This window comes from Globicephala melas, chromosome 4 (assembly GCF_963455315.2).
Source record: "Globicephala melas chromosome 4, mGloMel1.2, whole genome shotgun sequence".
NCBI classification, from domain to species: domain Eukaryota; kingdom Metazoa; phylum Chordata; class Mammalia; order Artiodactyla; family Delphinidae; genus Globicephala; species Globicephala melas.
Window position 1 is genome coordinate 115,862,820 of NC_083317.1, and position 27,604 is coordinate 115,890,423.

General features: G+C 40.3%; 1 protein-coding gene and 1 long non-coding RNA gene across 5 annotated transcripts in view; one reads left to right on the forward strand and one right to left on the reverse strand.

Annotated features, from left to right (window-relative positions):
- Positions 1-7,518, reverse strand: part of TSC22D2 (TSC22 domain family member 2) — a 50,658-nt gene extending 43,140 nt beyond the window's left edge. Inside the window, exon 1 of one of the 3 annotated variants that reach the window (XR_009563780.2) lies at positions 4,494-7,518. Coding sequence is in view for 2 of the 3 variants with exons in the window: in XM_030873245.3 (XP_030729105.1) it covers positions 4,494-6,442 (1,949 nt within the window). In the remaining variant the exon portion in view is untranslated. The remainder of the gene's footprint in view (positions 1-4,493) is intronic. The other 2 variants (XM_030873245.3, XM_030873247.3) reach the window with 2 other exon arrangements.
- On the forward strand, positions 6,083-27,604 carry LOC138842677 (uncharacterized). Of its 2 annotated transcripts, XR_011377432.1 has the most exons (4): positions 6,083-6,443; positions 20,776-20,915; positions 23,875-24,201; positions 26,878-27,604. It is a non-coding gene; the product is annotated as an uncharacterized lncRNA (long non-coding RNA). The 2 variants fall into 2 exon arrangements; XR_011377433.1 differs by lacking the exon at positions 20,776-20,915.

Here is a 27,604-nt window from a genome sequence, read left to right on the forward strand (position 1 = left end):
ACCATTTCAGGAGAGAAAAGTCAAGATCCTTTTATACTCCCCTATCAACCATTCTTCAGGGAAGAGATTCACTGGTTTCTTTACCATCTGATTGGTGGGGCTGCTCTTTGTTACTAGAGGACTCTATAGAGCATGACTGCTTCCAACCTCTTTTGGTGCTGAGAAAGACTAAACTCTATTCTAAATTACCAAGTACCAGATCCATAAATCCAGTATCATGTTTTATCATTTCCAAATTAGTGCTATCAGAATTCTCAAAGAACAAATAGATTGGTATTACATTTATTCTCATAAAGGAGAAAGCATATATCCCACTACCAGTACTGTGAAAAAACAAAAATGACTTCTCATAAAGGCAATTTAGTTCAAGATACCCTCCCCATCCCTTACAAGAAAAAGACACTGTTAATAAATTAGTTACTTGGAGTGTGTCTTCTCCACACACATAAAAACCCTTATATTTTCTAAAAAGTTAACCAATGTTCAGCCTATACAATTTAGTTCACACAAAATTTTAAACAATGGTGTATCACTGTGAATAAAAAAGGCCATGCTCCCACTTATACAACTCTTGGTTTTAGGAATTTCAGGCACTTTTGGATCATCGGCCTTTCTGGAAATCTATGATAATTTCCTTAACTTAGAGCCACGTTTATGACTAAAGCATATCAACATGGCACTCTGATGAATGCATCAGTATCATTTTTCTACTAAATAATGATGTCACTCATACACAGGAGATACTACACTTTGATTACAAAATCCTTACTTACTTAGATAGGCCTAAGATGGTACCTGGCATGTGATTTAAACATCAACTGTAAAGCTGCAAGACAAAAGTACCTCCACACTTCAATACTGATAAAGAACCAGAAGCTCCCAAAGAAACACAGATTCAAGTTAAGGAGCTTTCATTTTTAAAGACTAAATGCACTAAGACTTTTTCAGAGTTCTAAAAAGTTCCCTATAGATTTTTGAAACAAAGTAAGAGTGACAGTTCTGCCTCCTCATATACATTTACATAATCCTCTCTTAAATGTCACGTTAAAAAAAAAAAAAAACTCCATTAAAAGAAGTGTGTATATATGTATATCTCATACATACATCTATATAGATATATATGAAGTGTACAAACAAAATCTATATTTATAGCACATACCAGGACACACTATTTAACACTCAGAATTTATAATATTTTATCAGTCATTAGCAAACTACACAAATAAAACTATTAACAAGATATAAAGATATTTGCCACTAGAGGATCCTTACAATCAGGTTTTCAACAGTCTTTTGGTTGCAGTTGACAGTTCACAATTGCAGCCATTCATAAGAGTTCCTGGCATGTGGCCTACAGAGTTCACATTGGTCAGCTATCTATGGAAAATGATCTGTACCGTGTTCCTTTTCCAAAAGGGCCAGTAATATTTTGCACCTCCCCCTATTTACCAAATAGGAGTCTGTTAAGCATGTAGGTAGTTTAAACAAATTTTGTAACGTTCACTGTAAAAGTGTCTATGCATTTTTTTATGAACTATATTTTCAACCATTATTATATCCTCCAGTTTAAAGAATCTCAACAACTGACCATAAACTAGAATGATATATAAACTTCATGCTAATTAATACCATATGGTCAATCGGCAATGTTAACTCACAAATTTAACACTTTTCTTATTTTGTATATACAACCATCAGCTCTTTTAAAGGTATGATAGTATATAAGGTCTGATTCTTTAAAATAAATGGTCTCAGAATGAGCCAATACAGATCCTTGTATTAAGTAATGCAAACAAAATCACAAGACAGAGTGCTTAATATATCAACTTAAACCACCTGATCTTTTTGTTAATCTTCCATTTTCCTTCCTTTTCTCAACGAAATAGACTGTGTTTACTAACGTCTTAATGGTTTTTAAAAAGGCAAACATCTTTTTTTAAAAATATTTTCTAAGGATCTGAAATTCGTCAACCTATTAATAATTACTCAAGACCTCTCACTCCAATATGTTTTACTTTACATCTGAATGACTGCAAATAAAATTGTACGAAGATTTTAATTTAAGAAGGCAACCGAAAATCACATTAAAATCACGATTTTGTTAGTACTATCTTCTCAAAAGTAGTCATCTCAGTAATTTAAACATACGCCTGGAAAAACTGTGTTACTTAATTTCAAGGATACAACTTTAAAAATGCCCTCTCTTTTACAAAGGCTTTCCATTAAAAAATAAATTTAAAAAGACCCCCAAACTATTTCTACTTAATGGATTTATTCCTTCACCAGGTGTGTTGGTCCAGTGACAAAAACAGTCAAATGTGTAAGATTACATCTTGGAAACTGGCATGTTAAATTAGAAACCAATGAAAAGGCTATAACAAAAATTAGAAATGCACATTTGATAAACAGTGAAGATTTTAAAAGATTGGGTGGGGGAGGGAAGCGCCACATTTAAAATAGGACTATACACAAATGAAAACCCCTGCACTGGATTAACTGTTACAATTGATAAGAACACTAATACAGTCGTATCTGTAGTTCAAATAGTCACAAGTTTGGAAATGAGATTCTTGAAATTCAACTTTTTTAATAAAGTAAGAGAAGAAATAAATGCATCTTTGTGGTCATACCCTAAAGAATACATCCCAGAGTTTCCACTTATCAACAGATCTTTCTGCTTCATACCATATCGTCACCAAAAAGTTCTGGGGAATGTAATTACAAATGCTGTAAACTGAGAGGTGTGAAGAGGAGAGAAAACACATTTTTCATTCATAGGTGTACATGTGTTTTTGGGGTAGTGAGGGGTTGAGAAAACCAGTCATCATTTCTTGAAGAGATACAGTGTACAACAGGAACAGAGAGGTAGTAAGCAAATGGTTATTTACCAACCCATCACAAAAAAACTGGCTTCTGGCAGCTAGAAAAGGGAAGATGCCTGTTGACTATTACCAAAGGTGAACAAATAAACTCAAGTGGCATTTCAGGTGTGCCCCTACGTGTGAAAAGTGAAACATGGCAGAAAATGTAAAGAGGGGTATTTGAGTGGCTTGTGGAATCAGTGTCTTTACTTGGTAGTCCCATCCATATAAAATCTCTCCATGACTAGCTAGCTGAGCTCACTCATGGACACGTGGTACTCTCTAAGAGTTCTTAAATGGAAGAAAGACTCCCCACAAGCAAGTCACCTACAAAAAAAAGATGAACTTTGAATTATAAAAGGCAAAGATGAATTTCAGTGAGCATTTTTCAAACGAAAAGAAGTATATAACAAAAATACAAAGCTAATTCGAAATGAAAAAGAAAAGAATGTGAAGGAACTCAGAAGAAAATAGGAAGAAAAAGCTTTAACAGCTCTCATTGTAGTCTACATACCAATTATTCAAGAAATCTATAAAAATAGTTCTGCTCTTTCAACACATCTAAAATTAACCTCTCTCAAAACAAAAACCTCAGAAAATAAATTTCCAACTGTAAAGTACCTGAAACTTTCTCTGTAATTTTTAAATGTAATATCTGGTAATAAGTCAGTTTTTAAACATTTGCATTATACACACTACATCAAATTTTCATGTGACATTTCCTCAAAACCACTTAAAATCCTCATTAAACCATAACCAAACATCAATTGTAGTAGAATTGGTATAGTAATACACCAATTTTCCCTTAAACTATTTAAAAGCATCCCCCCTAAATACAGGAAGCCAATTGTTAACGTTTATACTTTTACTATAAAATTACTCTAATTTCAAGAACTACAGCTTTCACTACTGTCAAGAGTCTCCCACCTCCCTTGACTGTAGTAAAAAGACTGATGGAAGATAAGAACATCTTTCCAATACACTTTTTGCGTTTAAAAAAAAAAAAGCATCTTAAAGAAGTCACTGGGAAGCCTCCAGACCTTCTATCCTCTTTTATTAAAGGGCTGAAGAAGATATGATCTTCAAAGCCGGATTTGACATTTCACCATTATCTCTCCAGCCTTTCCAGATACACTGGAGGAGATACCTTACGTGGCTCTTTCTCTACTAGAGGACTTTCTGTTTTTCCAGAATGGGAAATGTTTAACTAATTTTATCTCTGTCTCAAAACTCACACTGACAAAACACTCTGCCATAAAGTGTTCAAGTGTGATTGAAACCTAATAAAGGGACAAACCTACACGGCATAACCTACTAGCCACCACTTCTAAACTGAGAGGATTAAACTAAAATCCGCCCTTCTGAATGAACAATGTTGCATTCCTATCCAATTTAGTGCTTCTGAACAACTGTGACACCAATTCTCTCCTTACACATCTTTTTTAGCATCAGTAATCTAAAATTAATGTCTTTTCAAGAACCGATGAATCAATTTTACTAAACACAAACTAATTTTTATATTTAGAAACATTAAGGGCCTCAAATTGAGAAAAGAACCTCCCACAGTTGCATCCTAAACTACAATGTGCGGTCAAGCATTCCCATCAAATATTTCAAATAAGATTTCCATACCTGTCTTCATCACCATCAACAGGAATAGCTATGCTGAATACAGAGGTGGAGAGACTGTTCATAGGTGTTAACTGAAGGGGGTTTGCCAGGGCATCTGCAACAGGAGGCTTCACAACAGGCTTAATTTCAGCAATGAGAGAAAGTGGTGGTTGAGGTAGGGGTTCGGATTTTCTTCTAGTATCGTCAACTTGCCCGACTAAAGGCTGGGTCTGAGTCTGAAACTGGCTTAGGTCAGACTGCGGTAGACTCGTCGGTGCACTGGCCGTGCCTGGCGCTAAGGGCAGCCCCACGTGCTGGATGATGCTGCCGCTCCTGCTGACCGGAGGATGGCTGCCCAGCTGCTGCGCCTGGGCCAAGGGCACGGGTACATTTGGCATAGTAACAGAAGTGGTAGACACACTAGGCACGCTGGGAGCGGGCGCGGCTGCAGGCACGTTCGTAACTCCGGGCACCACGGCGTGAGGGCCGCCGGGCACTGCCGATGGCGCGCCGCTGCCACCCATCTGCGGCGGAGGCGCGGGCTGAGGCTGCCCGGCCCCGGCGGGAACCAGGCCCGACGGCGCCGCGCCTCCCATGGCAGCCGGGGGCACTCCGGCCGGCTGACCGGGCGCGGCCGGTCCGCCCTGCGCGGGGCCCGGCCCCGGGGCCACGGCTTCGCCAGGCAGGGAGGCCGCGCCCATCATCTGCGCGCCCGTGGAGGAGGCGTTCTGGCCGGGGCCCGCTCCGGCGCCCGCGGACGAGGGCTGCGCCGGGCTGGGCGGCTGCAGGCCGGCCACGTGCGGCTGCAGGTACTCACTCTGGCCGGCGGGCTGGACGGGCAGCAGATGGCCCGGCGGAATCTGAGCCTGGGGATACGCGAACTGCTGGGGCGGCGGCGCGGCAGAAGCGCCCACGGCCGGGCCGGGCTGCGGAGGCAGGGCCAGGCCGGGCTGCGCCAGGGTTACATTCGTCAGCGGCAGCCCCTGTCCGTTGGGCCCCGGGGGGACGGAGCCAGGCGCGGCGCCCTGCGGCTGGCTGGGCGGCGGGGCTGCCATCATCTGCGGCGGCCCGGCCGCGGCTCCCGGGAACGGCGGCAGCGGAGCCGAGCTCGGAGCCACAGCCCCACCTACGGGCGGCGGCTGCGGCTGCGGCTGCCCAACGCCAAAACTCTGCGGCGGGGCCGGGGCGGGCTGGCTCATTTTCTCCGACGGGGGTAGCTGTGACACAGCAGTCAAGGAACTGTCAGTTCCCGAGTCGGGCCCGTGCGCCCCCGGCATGGAGGCCACCACCACCACCACGGACCCTCCGGTGGCGCCCAGGCCGCTGTCCCGATCCGCAGTCTGATCAAAAGTATTGCTGTGCCTAATGCAATCCCCGGACCGGGTCAGGACGCTGCTGTCGGAATCCCGCTCATAGTATTCCATGCACGTCCATCGGCCGCGTCTATACGGCTCCCCGCTGCCGTGGTCCAGCTTGATCACGCGGAAACGGGAACTACAAGTGGTGGGGGGCTGCGAGGGGGCGGCAGTCCCTGGCCCGGCGGAGGGGCCCGCGACCGGGGGGGCTCCGGGGGCCCCTGAGGAGGGGGCCGAGGGGGCGGCCGCCGCTAGGGTACTGGCCAGCGCCCCAGCCACGCTGCGGGCCGAAGCGGCTCCTCCTCCGTTGGCGGGAGTGGCCGCCGCGGCCGCCAGCTGCCCGTCCAGGACGAGGTTGGGGGAGACGGTACCGGGAGTCTCCGCATCCCCAACATTGTTGAGCGTCTCTTCGGAGGAGCTGCGCTCGCAGACCTCCTCGGGGCCGTAGTCCGTGGCCCGAGAAACGTCGAATATCTCGGAGGAGACGTCCTCTGTGCGTGACTCGTCCGGATCGTCCAGGCTCTCGGTGTCCTCGGTGATGCTAGTGGCCACCTGGGCTGTGGTGACACTGGTGATCTGGAAGCAGCTCTTCTTCTTGGCCGGCATCTTGGACATGGTGAGGAAGGCTGGAGGGCAGAGAGGCACGCCGCCTCCTCTGCGATCTTGCCGGAAACCAGGAAGGGCAGAGCAGGGCCCCCAAAGACAAAGTCCGCGTCCGCGCTGGGGTCTGAGGCCCGCCGCTGTAAGAGTCACGGGTTGATCCGTGCGTCGGTCGCTCCGCGAGACATCCTCCTCCCGTTTCCTTCTCCGTGTCGGTCTCTTCGGCTCTGCCCCCGTCTCACTCGCGCGCCGGCTCCTCCTTCCTTCTCGCCTCCCGCAGTCGCGGTGCCTCAATTCAATACCCCCAGTGGCGGCGAAAGCGCGATCCCAGGGGCGGGCCGGCTGCTTCCTCCTCGCGTCTCCGGGCCGCCGTGGTCAGTCCAGCTCGGCGCCCCGCGCGGTCAGCAGGCCTAGGCTGGGGGTGGGAGTGGGAGGGCGAAGGGGAGGAGGCGGCGGCGGCGTGAGGGGCGGTGCTGTCCCGCTCCTCGAGCCAGTGCCGGCGTCAGCTCCGGGCTCTCGGACGCCGAGAGGGAAGAAGGAGGAGTGGCGAGTCCGGAGCCGGGGATTCCTGATTCAGCCAGGAGCCGCGGGCGGGCGGCGGAGCTTCGGTGCGGCCGGGCGGCCCTCCCTCCCCGGCTCTAGCCGGAGCTCAGCCCCAGGGACATGTCGACTGTCTCTGGCGGAAACCCGCTCCGGGGGAGGGGAAAGCCGGCTCGGTCCTCCCCTTACAGGGGGAGCCACCCCCGCGGGCGGGCGGCGGCGGCGGTCTCGGCCTCCCCTCGCGGCTCTTGAGAGAATGAGGGGCGGCGGCCGGCGGGCCGGCAAGCGGCGGCGCTCTGGCTGTGTGAGGTAGCGGCGGTAGCTTCTTCGGCTCCTCCTCGGTGCGGCCGGTTTGCAGGCTCTGGAGAAACTGAAATTCAAACTGCTGAAGCGGTGGCTGCAGCTCCCTCCCCTCAGCCAAGATGGGGCTGAAATGGCCGCGCCAGGGATGATGGGAGAAGCAGCAGCCCGGCTACCGCCGCCGCTGCTGACTAAAATGCCGCCGCTGCCGCAGCCGTCGCCAGCGCCGCAGCCGCCGCCGTTCCGTGACGCACCGGCGTCGTGACGTCACCGTCCCGCCCCCTCCGGTTTCCTGCAGTTTTCGCGTGGAGGCTGGGGGGGCGATGGGCGGGGCTAAAGGTTAAAAAAGGGGAGCGGTTTTTTTTTTTAATTTAAAAATATTTTAAATTTAAATTTTGCGCTATAGGTCTTTAAGAGTTGAAGAACTAAAGGCTCTTAAATTCCAAGCCTAGAAAAACTTACAGCCGCGCCAATCGAATGTTTTTATATCGGTTTATTCCGAGACACTGGAAGACTGGAGGTCATGTGCTTGCTGTGTCTAATGTTTAGCAAAATCTTAGTGAAACAAGGCGATAGGAATGGGGGTTGGGGGGGGTTAGCTAGGATAAGGAGGGAGACGGCTGGAGGAACCGAATCACTTAAAAAAGTCTTTCCTGATAATAAATGTTATCCACTATAGTCAGAGGAGTGAAACGTTGAGAGAAATGGGGATGATTAACCAAGAATAGCAAGCCAGATTGAGTCAGAAAAAGGATCTTATAGCCAGAAATTCTGTCTCCAACAATGGCATCAGGAGATGGTTTCTTGCCCAGGGTGAGGTCAATTTAAAAAAAGATTGGAGGTTACCAACATATTCCTAATTTTCCTGAGTTTGTTGTGATTCCAGCATCGAAGAGTTCATTTAAACATCTTGAGATTGTTTTTACTTTCAGCGTGAAATCAGCTTATGGGCTCCATAAATGTAGAACCTACTGCGTTAAATAGTTGTAGCTCTTTCTTTTGTTTATTCTAAAACTCCTAGTTGGAGCCAGAGTGTTAGATGTTTTGGATTGGGCCATGAACAATCAGAACAAGTTAGAAAGCACCCTTTCCTGTCCAGAAAGCAGCTATGAAAGTACTGGAGAATTTATCATTTAGTTGCCTTCTGGTGAAAGAAAATGGTAAGGCCATTCTTTTAAACAGTTAAAAAAAAAAAAAAGAGGAAGGCGGCTCTTGAACTTTGACATACTAATACATCATTTAGGTAAAATCTAAAATGTCTTGATGGAATTCAAAATTTCATATCTATTACAGCTTTAGCAGTCATACCATGATGGGTGACATAAATCAGTTAATCACTGTACTCAGTTCTCTAATCTTTGAAGAATAGAAGTACTTTTTATCCCAAAGGATGTTTTGGTAATTAAAATTTACAGAGAATTTTTTAGGTCCTTAGTTGTAAATAATATACAGAGATTTGTCGTTTAACTTTAGTAGAACCCATGTCCTCCATACCCAAGTGACTGAGGTCAGGATGTGAAATAAGACCACATAATAACATCCCTGTTTCTTAAGGGGGTGGGAGAGAGTAAAGTAACAAAGTGTAACATTATGCTGCTATTGTGGCAGAGATAGCTAATGGAATGTTTCAGTTCTAAATCTGTAATTTCAGTAATTGTTAGAGACAGTTTTCCATCAGTAAGGTAGATCAACTGGTTACATCCAATATGAATTTATAAAAACTTAATTTCATTTTGGATTAATTTCCCAGATTGTTAAAAGGGGTGACCATTGGGTGATGTTGACTGTGCGGCTTTTGGAAAAATAAGTATTGTATGCCTGCTTGTCCCATTACATTATTTTATAACATCAACCTCTTGATTACTTGTTATGATACTCTTAAGTCGCACATTTAAAGGAATCATCTTAAAGTAATCTGTAAGACCGTTTCTCCTTAAAGAACATGTAAAGAATTTATTATGAAATGAAAATGATGACAAAGATAATTTAGAAGACATCAGTAATGGGCTATATTTCTGGTAAAGACGGGGTTAAAGATGTTAAAAGACATCTAGCAAAAAGATAAGATTTATAAAGTTAAAATGTTTTATTTATCTGTTTAAGGATTTGTGTGTGTTTAAACGAATAAAATAGTTCTCTTGAAAGTAAGTTTTCCAAAAGCTTTAAAGGCCCTAGCTTCTTTTATACATTTGCTCTTTAAAAATGTAAGGAACTTATTGCATAAAACTTCTATTAAGAAATGATAAGAATTCTGGTTGTTGCAAATAAGTGTGAAATCATTTTATAGAGAGCAAAAAATCATATAACTGCAAAAAGCTATGTAATTTCTGGTTGTTCCACAAAAAATTAAAAGCTGTCACGTAACTAATTAAAATGATAGAAAGCAGGATATACATGCAAGTATGTGTGTGTGGAGAGTTCATAATAAGTAACTCGTAGCTCTGTAGTCTAACACACTGGAACTGGGGAGATCCCTGGAGTTCCATACCTCAAGACTAGGGGTCTTACTGCAACTATCCTGGCTTCCTGTCTGCACCCAGAAACTTTAGGTGGAAACTGTGGGAATCCTTGGTTACTGCTCAAGGACCTCCAACTTGACTGTTCTACACTTTCTTCTTCCCTCGAAGATTTAACTTGAAGCAATGTATGAGAAGCATATTTAGGAAGAACAATGCAGGGGGGAAAATGACTTAGAAACTAAGGACTGTTTCCGCTGATTGGAAAAAGACAAAACAAAACAAAGCAAGAAACAACTATGGCAGCAAGATCTTTTCATCATTTGAGAGAATCCTATCCCCAAATTCTGCTAGGTTATCATCTAACCATATCAGTTACCAGATGGAAAACTGTTTCATAGTCACAACATCCTGGAATGTAAACTACAGAAATACTCAAGAAAACCTGACTTTTTATTTTTCCAATGAATGTGTATCATATTTAAATTAGTAATGGTACATTAATCCAAACACTCTGGGATAGAGTAAAGAAAATCATATTTTCAGTAGAAATGAAGCAACTGTCTAGGTTAAGAGAAGTAACCTTTAGAATTAGTACTGTCAGTCAGACGGTGACATTTATTGAGCGTTCCCTTGTGTGCATTAGGAATTGGATAGCTTGTATCCCAGCCAACAAATTTTTCTGGGATTTAGAAATAACATATTTATTTTCTATATTTTTATCACTAAATTGTTAGAGAAATACAAAGTGGAGGACTAGTTTTCAGGTTCCAAAAAGCGTTTGCTGGAAATAAATATCAGTTGTCTGAACAAGTAGTACTGGACTTATTACTATGTTTTACCTGGGGTTCCATTTCTGGAACAATATCTTATTAATAACCCCCTGCAGTGAAGCCGTTGTATAATATTATCCAAAAAGGGGGAAAAAAAGGTAACAAAAGAGGACAAAGGCTAATGAAATTCCATGAATACTCTTATAAAGAAAAACATAATCTGATTGAGATGTACAAACTTTGAGAATGAAGTGTGTAAAGTTTTCACATGTATGAAAAATTCTATTAGCTACTCTTCTAGAGTTCAATATGCTATCAAACAATGATGTCTTTTTTTAATAGTGAAGATTTCCTTGAGTTCCAAAGACCTTTGAAGTTCAGGCAAAATAGAGCAATTTGGTGGAAGAAAAGGGTGAATTTTGAACTAATAATAAATACAATGTCCTATTAAAGCTTTTTTTCTTTTATTATGGAACTTAACTTAGAATCTAAAACATTAGTTCTATGGTTTTGAAATCTAGCTTAAATGCTGCAGTGTAGGGCAACTTCAATAGAAAATCTATTAATGACTATATTCTTTTTTTTTTTTTTTTAACATTATATGTTACCATTTGGGATAAAAGAAATCTGTGTTGCCTAACTGGAGAGAACTTGAGATCAAGAGTAAGCTCCAGGGCTTCCCTGGTGGCGCAGTGGTTGAGAGTCCGCCTGCCGATGCAGGGGACACGGGTTCGTGCCCCAGTCCGGGAAGATCCCACATGCCGCAGAGCGGCTGGGCCCGTGAGCCATGGCCGCTGAGCCTGCGCGTCCAGAGCCTGTGCTCCACAACGGGAGAGGCCACAACAGTGAGAGGCCCGCGTACCACAAAAAAAAAAAAAAAAAAAAAAAAAAGAGTAAGCTCCAGTTTTGCTATGGACTTGTTTTCTGACTGGTGACAAGTCTATATTAATCCCTCAGTTTCCCCATTACTAAAAAGAAGCAACATTTTGGTAAAGAGGCGTTAAACCACCAACCCCAGAGAAAGAATGGATGGAAAAAAATAACATGTGGCAGTGTTTTGGCATCTTTGGAAAGATAGAACTCAATGTGATGCTATTGGCAGTAATGTTTTCAATACAATTTGTTAATTAAAAAGAAAGTTACAAAGTGTACATGATTTTAGGAAGAAGCCATATTCTGTCATAGATGAACTAGTTATTTACAGACATTTAATGGCCTATCATTGGTAATGTGAAATCATCACCATCTATTCTGTCCTTGTGTATATGAATTTGGTATATGCACAGATGTGATTATGTATCATTTCAAGTGATGACATACCTTTACTTTTAAGTTGTAACTTTAACACTCACAGAAGAGCATTGAAGGACATTGCCAATTTCTAGACTTCTGGGTTATAGTTCCCTATGTATGTTACTATTATCATCTTACAAAGTTTTTAAAAAGTGTGTTTGAGTGTAGAAACTTGTATAAGCTTTATATGGACACGAAGGTGGTCTAAGTGTTGTTGACTGATAATCTGTTGGTCATTCTAACCTGGCTAATTGGACTACTTTTAATTCATAGGAACAAAGGGTTGAAAGGCACAGATAGAATCTTGACTACTTGGTATTTGAAGTTACATTTTAATTCAAAACTAGTTCTTTCATCACTGGAAACAAAACACTTTTAGCATTTAACTTTAGAATACTTGAAATCCTACTTTGACAGCATTCATTCTCATTAAAATCTCAACTCATGATCCATGTTTGCACAAGGATTTGGGTATTACTTAAGATGTCCGTGTAATGAGCTGCTTCTCTGCAAATTAATACTCACTTCCCTTCCCCATCTGTTACCTGGGATCTTTGGAAAAGAAGGGAAATAAAGGAAAAATGCAAAATCAAGGTGAAATGTCAACCATAGGGTCGTTCCAGTTGCTGCCGTGAAATCCCTAATGAATAATCATAATAGTATTACTGTGACATCCATTTTGTGGCACATACCTATTTTTAACCTAAATTGACTAGATACAAATATATTTTCATCTTCAAATATTTAGAATATTTTCTCCATCTTCACCCTGTCTTTTCTGGATTTTGATACTAATTTTTCTTTTTCTGCATACTCCAAATGTTTATTCACTGACTGATCTAATTCTAGATTTTTTGTTTATAAAAATTTCATTCTTACTTGCTGTATAGATACTCCATCAATACAATGGTTCTACCCTCGAAGGAAAAAATATTCAACCCTTTCCACAGAAATGCATATTTTCAAGAAAGAAATTATGTGGTAATGATTCATTCACATTATCCAAATATTCTCTACTGAATTTCTTTCATCTTAACTACTGTGTTTAAAATAATTTTGCTTTTTAATATTTCATTTGAAATATTATATTTTGGTGAAAGAAAAAAATCTCCTAGTAGCACCAGCCTTATATTTTGAACAAACAGCTTTAAATATCTACTCGTTCCTTCATTCAAAAAATATTTAGAAGCCCACTATATGTTGGCTTCTTTGCTAGACTTGGGGAAAACACTTATACCCTTGTTCTAATAGGTCTTATGTTTTAGTAGGGAAACAGACACCAAATAAAAAAGTTGTAATTTCACATATGCATAAGTGTTAAGAAGAAACAAAGCAGTCATGGAAGGTGGGAGCCAGGGCACCTTAGGTGTGTGCCAGGTGGGCCCTAGGAAAGCCTCTTTGAGCCAAGGGCAAGCTCGTTGTCAATAGCCAGCATTTAAGGAGGAGAGACAGGTGCAGACAATGACCCTGAGGTAGAAACCAATGTGTGGTGGGGAGGGAGCTGGAGGCATCTGGAGGGAGCAGGGCCAAGTGAAAAAACCTGTATTTTATTTTAAGTATAATGGGAAGCCACAGGAGGGTTATAAGGAGAGGATTAACATGATCTGATTTACATTTAAAAAGAACCCTTTTTGTTTTCTTAGTCTCTCATAGTTTAGACTATGTTGTGTGTTATGTTTAGACAGATCTAAACTTCTCATTATATAGTCAAAGATAAGTTTATAGGGCTATAATTTTGTCATACCAAAGTGGTAGAAATATCTAAGAGTCTACATGACAGTTCTTACATAGACATTTAATAACTTTATAGCAAAACAAAAGCTTAATACCTGTAAGAGAGAAATCTTTTTCTCAATGAAACCCTAAACTAAGTTAATGGCAGTGATTTTGATTACTCAAGAAGAACGTGAAATGCCCCATTTAAAAAGAAAAAGAAAGAGAAAAAACAGCTCTGAACAAGAGCAAAAAGGAAACCGTTTTGCTTAAATGCAATTATTAGATAAGTGTGATAGAACCACCTGACAAGAAGAACTTCTAACAAGTAGAGCTAATTTTAGGGAGGCTCAGAGCTGAGCCTCATTTTCCCAGTGAGATAAAAATATACATAGATAAATCTAGGGACACTTGGAAGCATTCAGTGAGTCGTAAAAGAGCCACAGAGGAGGAACCTTTATGGGAGAGGTAGGAGGCAAGGCCATACATTTTGGTATTGGTGGGTTAACTTTCTTTTAGAGATTACTACTTCGTATTTCCCTTTAAGGGAATTTTACTCGGTTTCATGGGCTATTTCTCTGTTAGCAAGAGAATGCTAAGATAGCATTATTTAATTGAGGCTATACCCTGGTGGACCGGTGGTGACAACTGGCCACTGGTGACCTGGCCACTTTCTTCACCCCTTCCTTTATCTTCTCCCAATTCCAGGCCGTTGTATATGAAGGTTAAATTAGTTCTTACCGTGGTAAACTCCAAAGCAGGGCCATCAAGTCTGATAGCTTCAGCAGAGATAGACGCATAGGCCATTACTACTTTCTCTGGAGCACACAAAGTTCATTTATCTTCCTAGTTGAACATGGGAGAAGAAACACCTAGATGTTTTGTACCATAGGACTTTATGTAAATGTGAACGGACTGGTATAAGTTCCAAACAAAAAGGAAAAGGTTTGCTTACCTTATCCAATACTTTTGAACTATATTGTTTATTATTTGATGGTAGTTTTTGTTTTGTTTTGTTTTTTAAATTTAAGGTGTAGAGCATAATGATTTGACTTACATACATCATGAAATGATTACCACAATAAGTTTTGTGATCATCCATCATCTCATAGAGAATTTGGTGGGTTTTAAAAAAATTATTAATTATTTTAATTTAATTAAAATAAAATATTTTAATTAAATTAAAATAATTTTAAATTAATTATTTTAATTAATTTATTTTTGGCTGCATTGGGTCTTCTTTGTCGTGTGCGGGCTTTCTCTAGTTGTGCCGAGCGGGGGCTACTCTTCGTTGCGGTGCGCGGGCTTCTCATTGCGGTGGTTTCTCTTGTTGCAGAGCACGGACTCTAGGCAAGTGGGCTCAGTAGTTGTGGCTCGTGGGCTTAGTTTCTCCGTGGCATGTGGGATCTCCCTGCACCAGGTTTTAAGATTTTATAAATCTAGATTTCCAAAGGACAAGATTGGAGTCCTGGTTTTGTGTGCAACAGCCAACATATAAATGGGTCCACAAAACGTTTTAGCTTTAGCTTTGGTAAGACTCAAATATGCTAGTGGTTGCCTGATTCCCCCGAGGAACCCTCCTGCCTCAGGACCTTTGCACTTACTGTACGTGCTGCTCATTCCCTGAGATATTTGCATGCCTAATTCTCTCACCTTCAAATCTTTGCTCAAATGTCACCTTTTCAAGGTGACTACCCTGACTACACTATTTAAAACTACAAGCTCCTCCCACACCCATCCCTCTTTCCTGCTTTGTTTTTCTCTATCACACTTATTACCTTTTAATATATTATGTCTTTACTTCTTTTATCTGTCTATTTATTTATTTATTTATCTTGTGATACGCGGGCCTCTTACTGTTGTGGCCTCTCCCGTTGCGAAGCACAGGCTCTGGATGCGCAGGCTCAGCGGCCATGGCTCACGGGACCAGCCGCTTCGCGGCATGTGGGATCTTTCCGGACCGAGGCACGAACCCGTGTCCCCTGCATCGGCAGGCGGACTCTCAACCACTGCGCCACCAGGGAAGCCCTATTTGCTTCTCTTATTTGTTGTCTACCTTCCCACACTAAAATGGATTGTTCCAAAGAGGTCAAGGGCTTTTTACCTGTCTTGTTCATTCTTGTATTTCCAAGATCTGTAATAGAGCCTGACATATTAGATTCTCAATAGATATTGTATAAATAAATGAATTTTCCATTTTTTACAACATCTTACATTTTCATTCAATATTATGAAAGAAAAACAATAAATATGCCTAAAATCGTGGAACAGTGGGAAATTCCCTGCAAAAACATATATCTATAAAAGGAAAAAGGGGGCTTCCCTGGTGGCGCAGTGGTTGGGAGTCCGCCTGCCGATTCAGAGGACTCGGGTTCGCGCCCTGGTCCGGGAGGATCCCACGTGCTGCGGAGTGGCTGGGCCAGTGAGCCACGGCCGCTGGGCCTGCGCATCCGGAGCCTGTGCTCCACAACGGGAGAGGCCACAGCAGTGAGAGACCCGCGTACCAAAAAAAAAAAAAAAAGGAAAAAGAAAATACTTAAATTATTAGACAAAGATTTTAAAAACATTTTTATTGAAGCTATTTTATTTTTTGCAGAAATTTCAGAAAATATGCAAGATGTATATTGGATCATATGCAGAAGTCCTTGAAAATACAGTATCTTTAGCATTCTGTAGAAACCATAAGATTGAAATTTTGATTAAGAATACACACTCTTTGACACTAGTCATTCTTAATCATATTTAATTCAAGGCAAATTGAAATATTTTTAATATTTTGTATAATAGTCTAGTTTAAATAACACTTCCTTTACACAGGAAAATTTAATAAATAGAGCCACTCTAGGGGTTAAAAAGTCCTTATCATTTGTTTTTTTTTAAATGTAGGTCTTATAATATGTCACTATAGTAACAAACTTTGGAAAAAAGGCTCTGTTTTGAATTCACAGAGTCTAAGTGCTATGGATTAATGAATACCTAGGCTGAAAAATGTCTTTTATAGACTCCTTGGGCTTTGTTTTCTTCATGTTTGGTTTGACTGCTCTCATTTACATACTTGTTCTCATTAGGGTTTGAATTTCAGAGCTGGCCTCACTCTGCAATGGGAACAAATGTCTTGCCATGTGATACCAACTTTCCATTACATCCTGAAGCACTTGCAGTCCCAGAGGCAAAGAATTTATGGTTGGTACATGAGAGATGGGACCATCACATAAAAGAAGCCAAATTTGAAAACATATTTTTTTCTTGGTGCCAATGTAGTTTCAAGATGATAAGAATTCAGAATAATCATCTAATGACTAAAAATGAATCATCGTTAAAACACTGTTTTTGGCATAAAATAGCTAATGTTTCTAGTTGGCTGATAATTTTCATAGCAACCATGGTATTTGGCATGTCCTAAACACCTTTCATTAGAAGTTTTCGGACCCCTTTGAAGCAGCTCATTATACTTTGAAACAGTTCTGAGAATAAGGGAGAATAATATACAAGTTCTGCTGATATTCTGTAGCTGTGTAGAGAGCATCGTGTAGCAAATACTGAAAATGCACTACAAGATTTCTCAATAATTCTCTAATCAATTAGGAAATTGAGTAGATGCAGCAAGAGACATTCAGAAGTACTGAAAGTCAAGCCCCAAGTTAGAATTTGGTCAGAATTCCAAACTTAATTGTTTTATTCTTTTTTTAAAAAATTGAAGTATATTAATTGTTTTATTCTTAAAAAATAAATAGATGAATCATGGAGGCTATTTTAATAGCAGGGTCACTATTAATATCCACAAAAATAACATGGCACCCTATTTCCATGGAGTTCTGTATACTTCCCTGTTTCTCCTTATTCCTCACTATGTTTTAGAGATTTTTTGGTGGCAGGTATTATTTTAGTTTTGGCTAGAAAATCAAGGGAAAAGAGTATTGAGAATGGCAGTCAATAACTATAAGAACTCATTATGAATCTGTTCATATCTCTGATCATAACTTGCATTCATGTAACACTTTATGGTTGTCAAACTCTTGCCATGTGTCATATCATTTGACCCTTATAACCCTATATCTGTGTGACCCTGGACAAGTCACTCAGCCCATGGCCATGGTTCCTATTTGGTAAACTGCATTTAATAGATGCCCTTAACTAAGTCTACAGGAATGTTCCAGAATTAAAAATAGAGTAGTCCTATGCATTATGAACTCTTTAAAAGAAAGGTATTATTATAAATGTAAGGTATTATTATTTATCTAACTTGGGAAACTGAAATTTAGAGAGAACAAGTGAGTTGGCCCTAAGTATTTAACCACATTGTTCCCAAGAAACACATAGAACCATGGATTAAAATGTTTATATTTTATAGCTTAGATAAAAAGCATGAGCTTTTATCACAAAGGGTAAAATATTGCCTCTTAAGTGGAGAATAGTACTTTCCAAAAAATAAAAACAAATATTTCTTCTGAACCATGAACCCACTAATTTTATTTAAATGTATCAAACTGAATATGATTTTATCAGTTATTGATCAACATTCAGGCTACATACATATGACAACTAATGGCAAAACCAATTTGTTTGAAAAGATACCCAATTTGGGGGTAATTAATCCCATAATTATTCTGAATTACATAAACTGAAAGGAGAAATAGGTAATATATATATTTTTTAATTAATTCATTTATTTTTGGGTGTGTTGGGTCTTCATTTCTGTGTGAGGGCTTTCTCTAGTTGCGGCGAGTGGGGGCCACTCTTCATCGCGGTGCACGGGCCTCTCACTGTCGCGGCCTCTCTTGTTGCGGAGCACAGGGTCCAGACGCGCAGGCTCAGTAGTTGTGGCTCATGGGCCCAGCTGCTCCATGGCATGTGGGATCTTCCCAGACCGGGGCCCAAACCCATGTCCCCTGCATTGGCAGGCAGATTCTCAACCACTGCGCCACCAGGGAAGTCCTGGTAATATTTTTGATAAAAATATTTTCCAAATATGTATACACATAATCAGAATAATATTTCATACGTAATAGTTAACTTGGTTGGCTAATATAGCCTTACCATATAGCTTATATATTAGAATGAAACCTCCTTAAGAACATTGGATATTTTATAAGATGTCTCAGTTTGAATGACATGATATTCTCTAGCTTCTACATTATTGTTCTTTTTAAAATGTATTATTACCCAAATGTACATGACTGAAAGAGTATTTGTATTTACTAACATTGCTAACCTCCAAAAAAGATCATTTTAAATTATGTTATTAAAAACTTTTTTATAATGGAAAATTCCGATATACATAAAAGTAGAAAGAATTGTATAACGAATGACAATACTTGCATATTCAGCGGGGTTCCTTGAAAATGGAGAAGTGAGCAACAGAGAGAGATTGAAAAGAATGAGTGTTTAACATGTGCCAGGCAGTGTGGTAGATGCTTAAATGTGTCTTCATTGAATCACCTCTAGTTTGGAGATGAAGACAGTGAACCTGAGAGAGACTGAGGACTTCCTGAAGAGATTAGAATCAGAACCATGTTAGAACTGGATCTGAGTACTCCCCAGGTCCATGTTCCCGCCATGACTCCATCTGATAATTTATGAACCACCAAGATTAGATGTTCCCAAACTCGTGAAGAGTAACTACTTTCTGGGTTTTTGTTTTGTTTTGAGATCTCATGACAGTGGAAGGAGAGGCCAAGAGAAAGGGGTTAAACCTGTTATGAATGAATTTGAAGAGAAAGGTTGCTGTTAATGAGGTTCTTGAGTGGGGAAGAAAGCTGGCAGGAGGTAGTTCCTTGCCATGTGAAAGAAGCAATGGACCAGCGCAGGCTTTGGGTTACGCCAGTCAATTAGGCCGATATGTTGAGAACCTCTGCTGTGGTTGAATAAGGCTCCCTGGAGGACTTTCTGTGTGCTTATATTAAGGAGTAGAGCATTTATGATATGAGATAGAGAATTTTATTTTTCTATTCTTAAACAAAACAACTGGAAGTGTTGGGTCTGTCATTCTATTTCAATTAAAATGAAGATGCATCTTTAGCTGGAATGTATGTGTAACTGTCTTGGAATTAGACTCTCCAGGGTCAAACTATCTCCACACAGCAGACAAGAAAATTCCCGGGATACCAGGCAATGTTTTCAGCAGGCTGCTGCTACTTCCTGTGCCAGAGAAGAGGAGACTTTGGTTCTAATCCCAGCTGTGCAACTGGCAAATCATCTTACCTCTCTGGGCCTCTGTTTTTCCTCCTCTGAAAAATAAGTAGGCTGAACCGGACAATTCCTGGACCCCCTTCCAGCCCTTCCACTGTGTGGTTCCATGAGAAGAACAGAAATCACAGTTTATCCCTTAGGCCTTTTGGGGGAATAAAGCCAATATGGAAGGAATTACCTTCCATGGTAAAACTCTCTGTCTGCTATACAAATTTTAGTATCCAAAGATTTAAAGTCCATTGATCCTGAAGACTTGCTGGGAAGCAGGTCAGTTGACATTTCCATACACTTATTTGAATGTGTTTTAGTGAAGTTAAGAATTTTTTCTGTAAGCTGAAACTTTGCTTGAGAGTCAAATTAAAAAAAATTTTTTAGTATTTCATTTTGAAATTTAAAGTAATTGACTTGTTTTGAGTGTCCTATTTAGGTACTTTTAAAATCTCAAATAATTTTGTCAAACACCCCCGAAATTGCACTCCACCCTCAGAAATTATTTTAGGAAAAATTGCTTGCTATATGAAATGGAATAGATGAAAATTTAAATGTTACATTATTTCAGTTATTCAAACATATATACATTAATGATGAATACATGCTAAGTGGAAACATTTTACTATAAAATTACATTGTGCTTTTGAACTACGTAAAGTTCATTAGTTCACAAACGGGTGGATAACCTTGGTGAGAAAATGAAAAGACCTGTAATTGCGTGAAAATATAGATTCATCTTCTTTCGGAGTTGTCGTTTGCTCTGTACATGTGTTGAGTTCCTGCTAACTTGACAAGCGCTGCCTACTTGCTGAGGTTACAAAGATGAGTAAGATATGCTCCCTGCGCCTAGGAAATCATAGCTAGTAGATGTTTGTAGTTTGTCTGGAAAAAAAGAGAGCTAATAAAGTTTTTCTATTGCATTACCTCATTTGAACTGATGAGGTGGTACTATTATTTTCTTTATTTTACTCACGAGGAAACTGAGCCTCATAGAGGTTAAGTTATTGTAATGGTCAACTTGTTATTATTTGCTCAGTATCTGTGGTTCTATTTAGCAAAGGCTGAGATCATGTCTGTCCTTTTCACTCTGTAGCCCCCGTGCCTACCACAGTACCTGAACCTAATGGGTGCTCAATACACATTGATGGATTAATAGATATTGGATTATTAGTACATCCAACAAATATTGGATCATAAAAAAACACTAGTAACATTAGTCCTCTCACTCTTCAGGTAAGTGCTCTTTTACTATGCCTTGCTGCCTCTTTCATTATATCTGTTTAGTATTAACAGAATGAATGCTTCAGGTCTGGAAAAAGAATTATGTACCACCTAGTTTTTTAAATAAGGGAAGAGATTGCCTTTGAAAAGCAGAAGCTGAACACCATTGCAAAAATACCAGGATAAGTCCCCCAGATTTAAAACTCAACCATCAAAAAAAAACAAAAACAAAAACAAACTCAACCATCAGAGTATTCTTTTCTTTATGAAGAAACAATTATGTCATATGTATCAAGCTTTGCCATTGTTTAATGGTTTGGAATCTTTTGGAATTAGCCATTAGAAGAGACGGCAGCAAGTCTGAGGGTCTAGAAGTACCGTGTGTACTTTATTAGTAATCTGAATGGTATTTATGAAGCTCAGTTTATGGCTGACGCTAAGTATCAGGGTTATTAACACTTCAGAATATAAGAATGGAATTCAAAATGACCTTGGCAAAATTGAGAGCTGATAATCCTAAATAGGAACACATGTAGGCAGGAAGGACAAATGCATGATAACTGCAATGTGCAACTGTGGCAGAAAGGAATTTAGAGTACAAATTCAGGAATCAGAGAGTAATTCTTGCATTACATTCTCCAGACTGTTACTGGAATACTCCTGTCAGTCTTGGGCCTACCCGTTGAAGAGATTTTTAACAAAGTGGATGAGATTCAGAGGATCTAGAAAATAATTAAAGGTTAGAAATTTGGGAATGTAAAAACAGAAAACAAGTTGAATTTTAGTCATGTAAGTTCCAAAAAATGTTTACCACTCTTACACCCTTTCTCCGAAGCTACTCCAAACGTGCTCCACCAAAATGAGAGGACGGAGCAAGATAGGATAAGACAATGGATCCAGCACCCAGGCAAAGGGAGTTCCAGGAGATAGGGAAGGGACAACCTGGGTGGCCAGTGTGCACCTGGTCCAGGACCATCCATCTCGCTGATGCAGGTTACAAGATTCAAGGAGAGTCTTCTTTAAGAAGGTGAAAATCAAATTTCTAATGCAGTTGAACATTTTCAGAAAAAAGGCTCAACAAATTGATGGAGAGTTTGAGGTTCAGTTTATGATAGTACACAGAATTTTTGATAAAACAAACAAAAACCAACTGCAAGGAAACAAGTTGGAGCCAAAAAGAAAGGAAGAAGAATTATAATATATAAATGGTAGAACTTACCAATAAATAACCCTTATATACCGACTCTAACATAAACAGTAAGTATTAATCTAACCAAAATTATGATCTGGTGATATGGAATGATGAAGAGACGAGGAGGGGGAAGTGTGTGATGGGAAGGGAGAGGGTGGTGGAAGAAAGCTATGTATTATATTCCACAGTGAGAAGTCTTAGCATATGCCTGTACTTCAAAAAATCAAATTAGCAATATAGGCAAATATAGCATACTTAAAGTTCTGGGAGTAAACATCAAAAACAGCAACCAACCAACTAATCAAATGAATAAAATAAAATAGCTAAAAACCCTGAACATGGGTGCCTTTGATGTAGGGAGAAGGGTGCTGATGGGAGGCACAAGGGGCTGCTATTTGTTGCAGCAAACTGTATAAATTGGATTGTTCAAACTATGTGCATGTATCACTTTGATTAAAAGGAGCAAACAAAAAAGAAATCAAATTAACTATCAATACATAAAAATATAGTTAGGAGGTCACCTAATAATATCCATACGTGGGGAAATTTGTCTTTTCTTAATAGTGATAACTAACTGCTTGTTGTATTTGTGAAGTCAGGATTTTGGCTAATGCTGTGTTCTAGTAAAGGTTGATCTAAAGGAGCTTCTGAACAAACGAGGTGTTTCCTTTCCGGGAGCTGCGTGGGACTAACGATCCACACTCAACAGTCTGGCATGGCTTCTATGCAGTGATGGAGTAAGGCCTGAGCTGCATTGCCCTGGCTCATCTTCTGGGTTCCTTAGAACTCTGTGGGCCCCTGGCAGAGGTGTGGTGTGAAGGACAGAGCAATAATAATTCGAAACATATTACGATGACACCTATTCAACTCTACTACAATCAAGTATAGAATTTAAAGATATACATATATATACACACAAATATTCAAATTATTATTCCTCTGCACCTGTGAGGAGATTACTACCTCTGAGGGGAAGGAACTGACATGTTTTGAGTATCTGCCAAGTGCTTCACAAACATAATTTCATTTAGTCACTCAGTACTGCTATGAGGTGGGTATCACATAGCCCCATTTTACAGATGAGAAATTACAGTTCAGAGAGGTTAGGTAACTTTTCTGAGGTCACATAAGTAGCCTATGATTGAGCTGGAGTTGACCTTAGGTCGGTGTGTCTACAAAACCAGTGCTTTGCCCTTCATACTGCACCTCTGCCAGAGACCCATAGAGCAATAAGGAACCCAGAAGATGAGCCAGGGCAATGCAACTCGGGCCTTACTCCATCACTGCATATAAGCCATGCCAGACTGTTGAATGTAGATTATTAGTCCCATGTATACACACACACACACACACACACACACACACACACACACACACACATGCTTGTTTTACCTTTAAAATGATGCAGAACAACCAGTTCTCCCATTCTAAATGGATATGTTTTGAAAATAACTGATTTGCTCAAATTATATAGCTATTTTGATGTCTTGTAGATACACCTTGAGTGTGTATGTGTTACATGTGATCTGGTACCGTGAGAAGACTTCAGAAATGCTCAAGGCCTGTAGGTGATGGAATAGTCAAAACTTGTCCCATCCAACCAATCTCCAAAATTGCTACATAACCCCTGGAGAACCTGTGAATCATATAAACAACCATTTATAAATAAAAAACAACCATTTATATACAACCATTCATAGATACAGGTATTTCCCTGAGGGTATTATTTATGTGAGGCAGCTAAAGAGCAACTTTCTTTTTTTTTTTTGCCTTGTTAAGTATTAACTCTAGCACCTGCCTCACAAGGGCAGCAGGGTGGAATGGTGGAGAAGAACCCACTTGTGAAGAGAAGCTGAAGAAGCCCCTTATAGAGAGAGGATGGCAAAGAAAAGTCAGCCTTTGAAGAAAAGTCCTCCTAAGGAATAAGGACCACATGGTCCTGTGGTCCTCCTAATCCAGATGCCAAGAATAAATGATCCTGGCTGATGAAGAGCCACTTGCCGCTTCCTCAACTTTGTGATTCTGCCTGAAATGGATTTCCAGTTGAAAGATTAAACAACAACAACAGCAATAACAACCACCATCTCTCAAATATGCTCTTAACAGGTATTAACAGTTCACTATGACAGTAGTGCCTATTTTCACACTGTGATTCTTTCAGTCAATAAAAATATTTTCATCTTATATACATTTTAAAAAAAGCAGCCAGTAAGCATTTTAATCTTTCCAGAATTGGTTCACAGTAAAGTAGGTTTCTCACCTTTGAGTTAGGTGAAAGAGCATTGAGTTTCTCCTTTGTATTATTCCATTTGTCTCTACTTCAAACAGGAACAAAAATCCTTTCAATAATTTATCAACTAGATTCATTGGTTCCTTGAATTGAGAACCTGCTGCAATCTGAGGACACCCGATGACTGTGACAGGGTAGCTGGCCTGGAGGATCTCATTTTCTATTTAGGGATGATGGTGGAGGCAGAGGAACCTAGATTTGGAAATAGACAATGATGATAAGATGACAATAAAACAGTGTACAAAGGTTAAGACAGCACAAAAACGAGTAAGACTAACCCTGGGGCTCTTCAGAAAGGCTCCCACAGATGAGGTGAAGCTTTGGCTTGGTCTTGAAAGCCTTGTGAAAGTTTTCCAGTCAGACAAAGGGGACCTTGAAGACATTTGTGAGGGATGACAGAAGAAAGGTATATGGTAAAGGAACAGAGTTAAGAACCAAAGTGTGTTCGGGGAATGGCATGAGGCTCCATGTGGCTAGGGTAAGGAGTAAAAATGGGAGGGTGGTGGAGATAAGAAACAAGAGGTAGGACATCCTATAGGTAAGTAACATGACTGACAGGCTCCAAGATGGATTGTCAAGAAAACACTGATGACAATGAGAATGGGCTAGAGTGAGGAGCGAGAATAGATAGTAGTCCAAGAGAGAGCTATGGAGTTCTTTAACTGTGGCAATAAGCATTTCAAGGAGGGGATGGTAAGGAATCAGAAGTCATTTAAAAATGTAAAGCACTATATCATATTATATAAAGATGTTAATTATTGGAATGATTATCTGTCATAACTTGGGGTGTGTTGTGACAAGCTATCCCTAGTTAAATGAAGATTCCCCGTGGCCAGTCTAATGCACAATACCATCTACAGTAGGTATGTGCTACCATCAGACGGTCCTCTCGCGACTCCCCAGAATTGATCGTGTCAGCAGTTTGTGGAACCAGATCGTTTTAGTCTCTTTAAACATCATAAGATAAACTTAGATTGCCCATTTGATTTTAAGTATCCTGCAGACGACAATTAACTTTACTTCTAACGTGTACACTCATGTCTACATAACTTTTGTGGAATTGGTAAAATGGTGACATTTAAGGATGTGAAAATTAAGGCCTGTGATTTTACAGGCTTTTCACTCAGATGAATGAATTGATAGCTTTGTCACAGCATTTCAGCATTCCAGGCTTGTGATAAAATGGAATCCAGTTCAAGTTTCTTTTAAGCTTCATTTTAAGGAACCAAGTGGCCCTTGTGATTAGATATATAAACATTGGTAAATATGCATGTTTGGATTTGACCATGATTTAACATTTTGACCAAACACCTATGCTAAATCCATCAATGAGACAGCTGAGGAAATAATTTCTGGAAGAATTTTTACTGTTCTTCAGTGTTCCTCAGGCAGGAAGCCACAGGAAATAATGTATTGTGGGACGTATTTTCCTGCAGGATTTGGTGTGTCATTCATTGTACACAATTTTGCTTTCCAGCTGCCTGTAGTTCACATTTTTGTACTTGCTTTTCCCTTCAGGATAATTTGATGAAGTCAGTTCCTCAGAGATAGAAAATGTCTTTTTATTTTTTTAAGGTCAGGTTTTTTTTTTTTTCTTCCCAATTGAGAGATAAATTTGATTAAACAGAAAAGATTTAAGTAGCCTGAATTAATTATTTTGACATATGAAATAACCATGATTGCAATTTGAAATAGTCATCAGATAATTGTATTAATCTAATAGGATGAGTGTTCTGGGTTAAATGAAAATAAGGTCTGTCAAAATTGGAGCAGTTTAAGATGTAATAAATTAGAATCTGGGATATGGAAATGGAAACCACCCTTTTCTGAGAGAACCTCACTATTATTTTTATTAGGTATGCTTTTTTACTTAAAAGTTTCTCTGCATTTCTTTTCTTCCCACTATCCTGTACCCTTTCTTTAATGTACAGTAAAATATTTTCCCCACTTTTAAATGGGAAGTAGTGAATAGAATGCTTTAAAATCAGAGCTAATATTCTCACATTAAGCAACTATTTTTTTTTAAAACACCTATAGCAGTGGTTTTTCCAACCCTGCCTATGCATTAGAATCACCTGGAGTACTTAAAAAACAAAAAAACCCAAAACAAACAAACGAAAAAAACCAAGCAAACCAACCTACAAACAAAAAACAGACTGCACTCCAGAATTACTGATTTGCTTGGTATGGGGTTGGGCCTGGTTGTCCACCTTTCTTAAAGTCTCCCAGGCTCGCTCTAATGTACCGCAGGGCTGAGACCACTGACCTCTACTGTTCTCTGTACAGGTATCCCCAGGGTCATTTTCAATCTGCTAACCTTGACTTCCCTATCACCCACTCAAGGACTGCTCTTGGGAAAACTGACAGCCAAGTGCAGTGGTCTAAAAGGGAGAGGCCTAAGATGACTTGTTAGGCTATGGGAAAAATATGAGAACATCTATCTTTATTTTTGAATCTCATCCTCTGACGATATCTGTTTTTTTTTTTTTTAGGTTGGGGATGCATCATCAAAATCTTCACAACCTTTGAGATAGGCAGAACAGAAAAGACCCTTTTTCCCATTACTTCGGTCTCTTGATTCTTTATGGTCATCAAAACAGCTCAAATGTTGGCTTTTCATTTCTACTGATTTGCTGCAGAGTTTTCTAGAGCGATGTGTGAAGTCCTGCAACATGTTTGTCTCCCATTTCACAGCCCCAGAAAGAGCAGTATTATATGAAAAACCATCAAATACAGTCTCTTTTGCTGGATCTTTGCTGTTCCCAGGGTTCCTGCTACAGCTTCATCTCCTGGCCCCTTCTCTTGGTAAAATTTGTTCTCACTCTTCTAAACTCTTCTGAAATGCACAAGTGCTTTTGCGTACAGCAACAGGAGAGAAGACTTTAATGTAGAAATGCCTTAGAAATATCTTCTGGTATTGGGACTTCCTTGGTGGCGCAGTGGTTAATAATCCGCCTGCCAGTGCAGGTGATGTGGATGGGTTCCAGCCCTGGCCCGGGAAGATCCCACATGCCACGGAGCAACTAAGCCCGTGTGCCACAACTACTGAAGCCCGCGTGCCTAGAGCTCATGCTCTGCAACAAGAGAAGCCACCGCAATGAGAAGTCAGCACACCACAACGAAGAGTAGCCCCCGCATGCTGCAAGTAGAGAAAGCCTGAGCACAGCAATGAAGACCCAATGCAGCCAAAAATAAATTAAAAAAAAAAAAAGAGAAAAA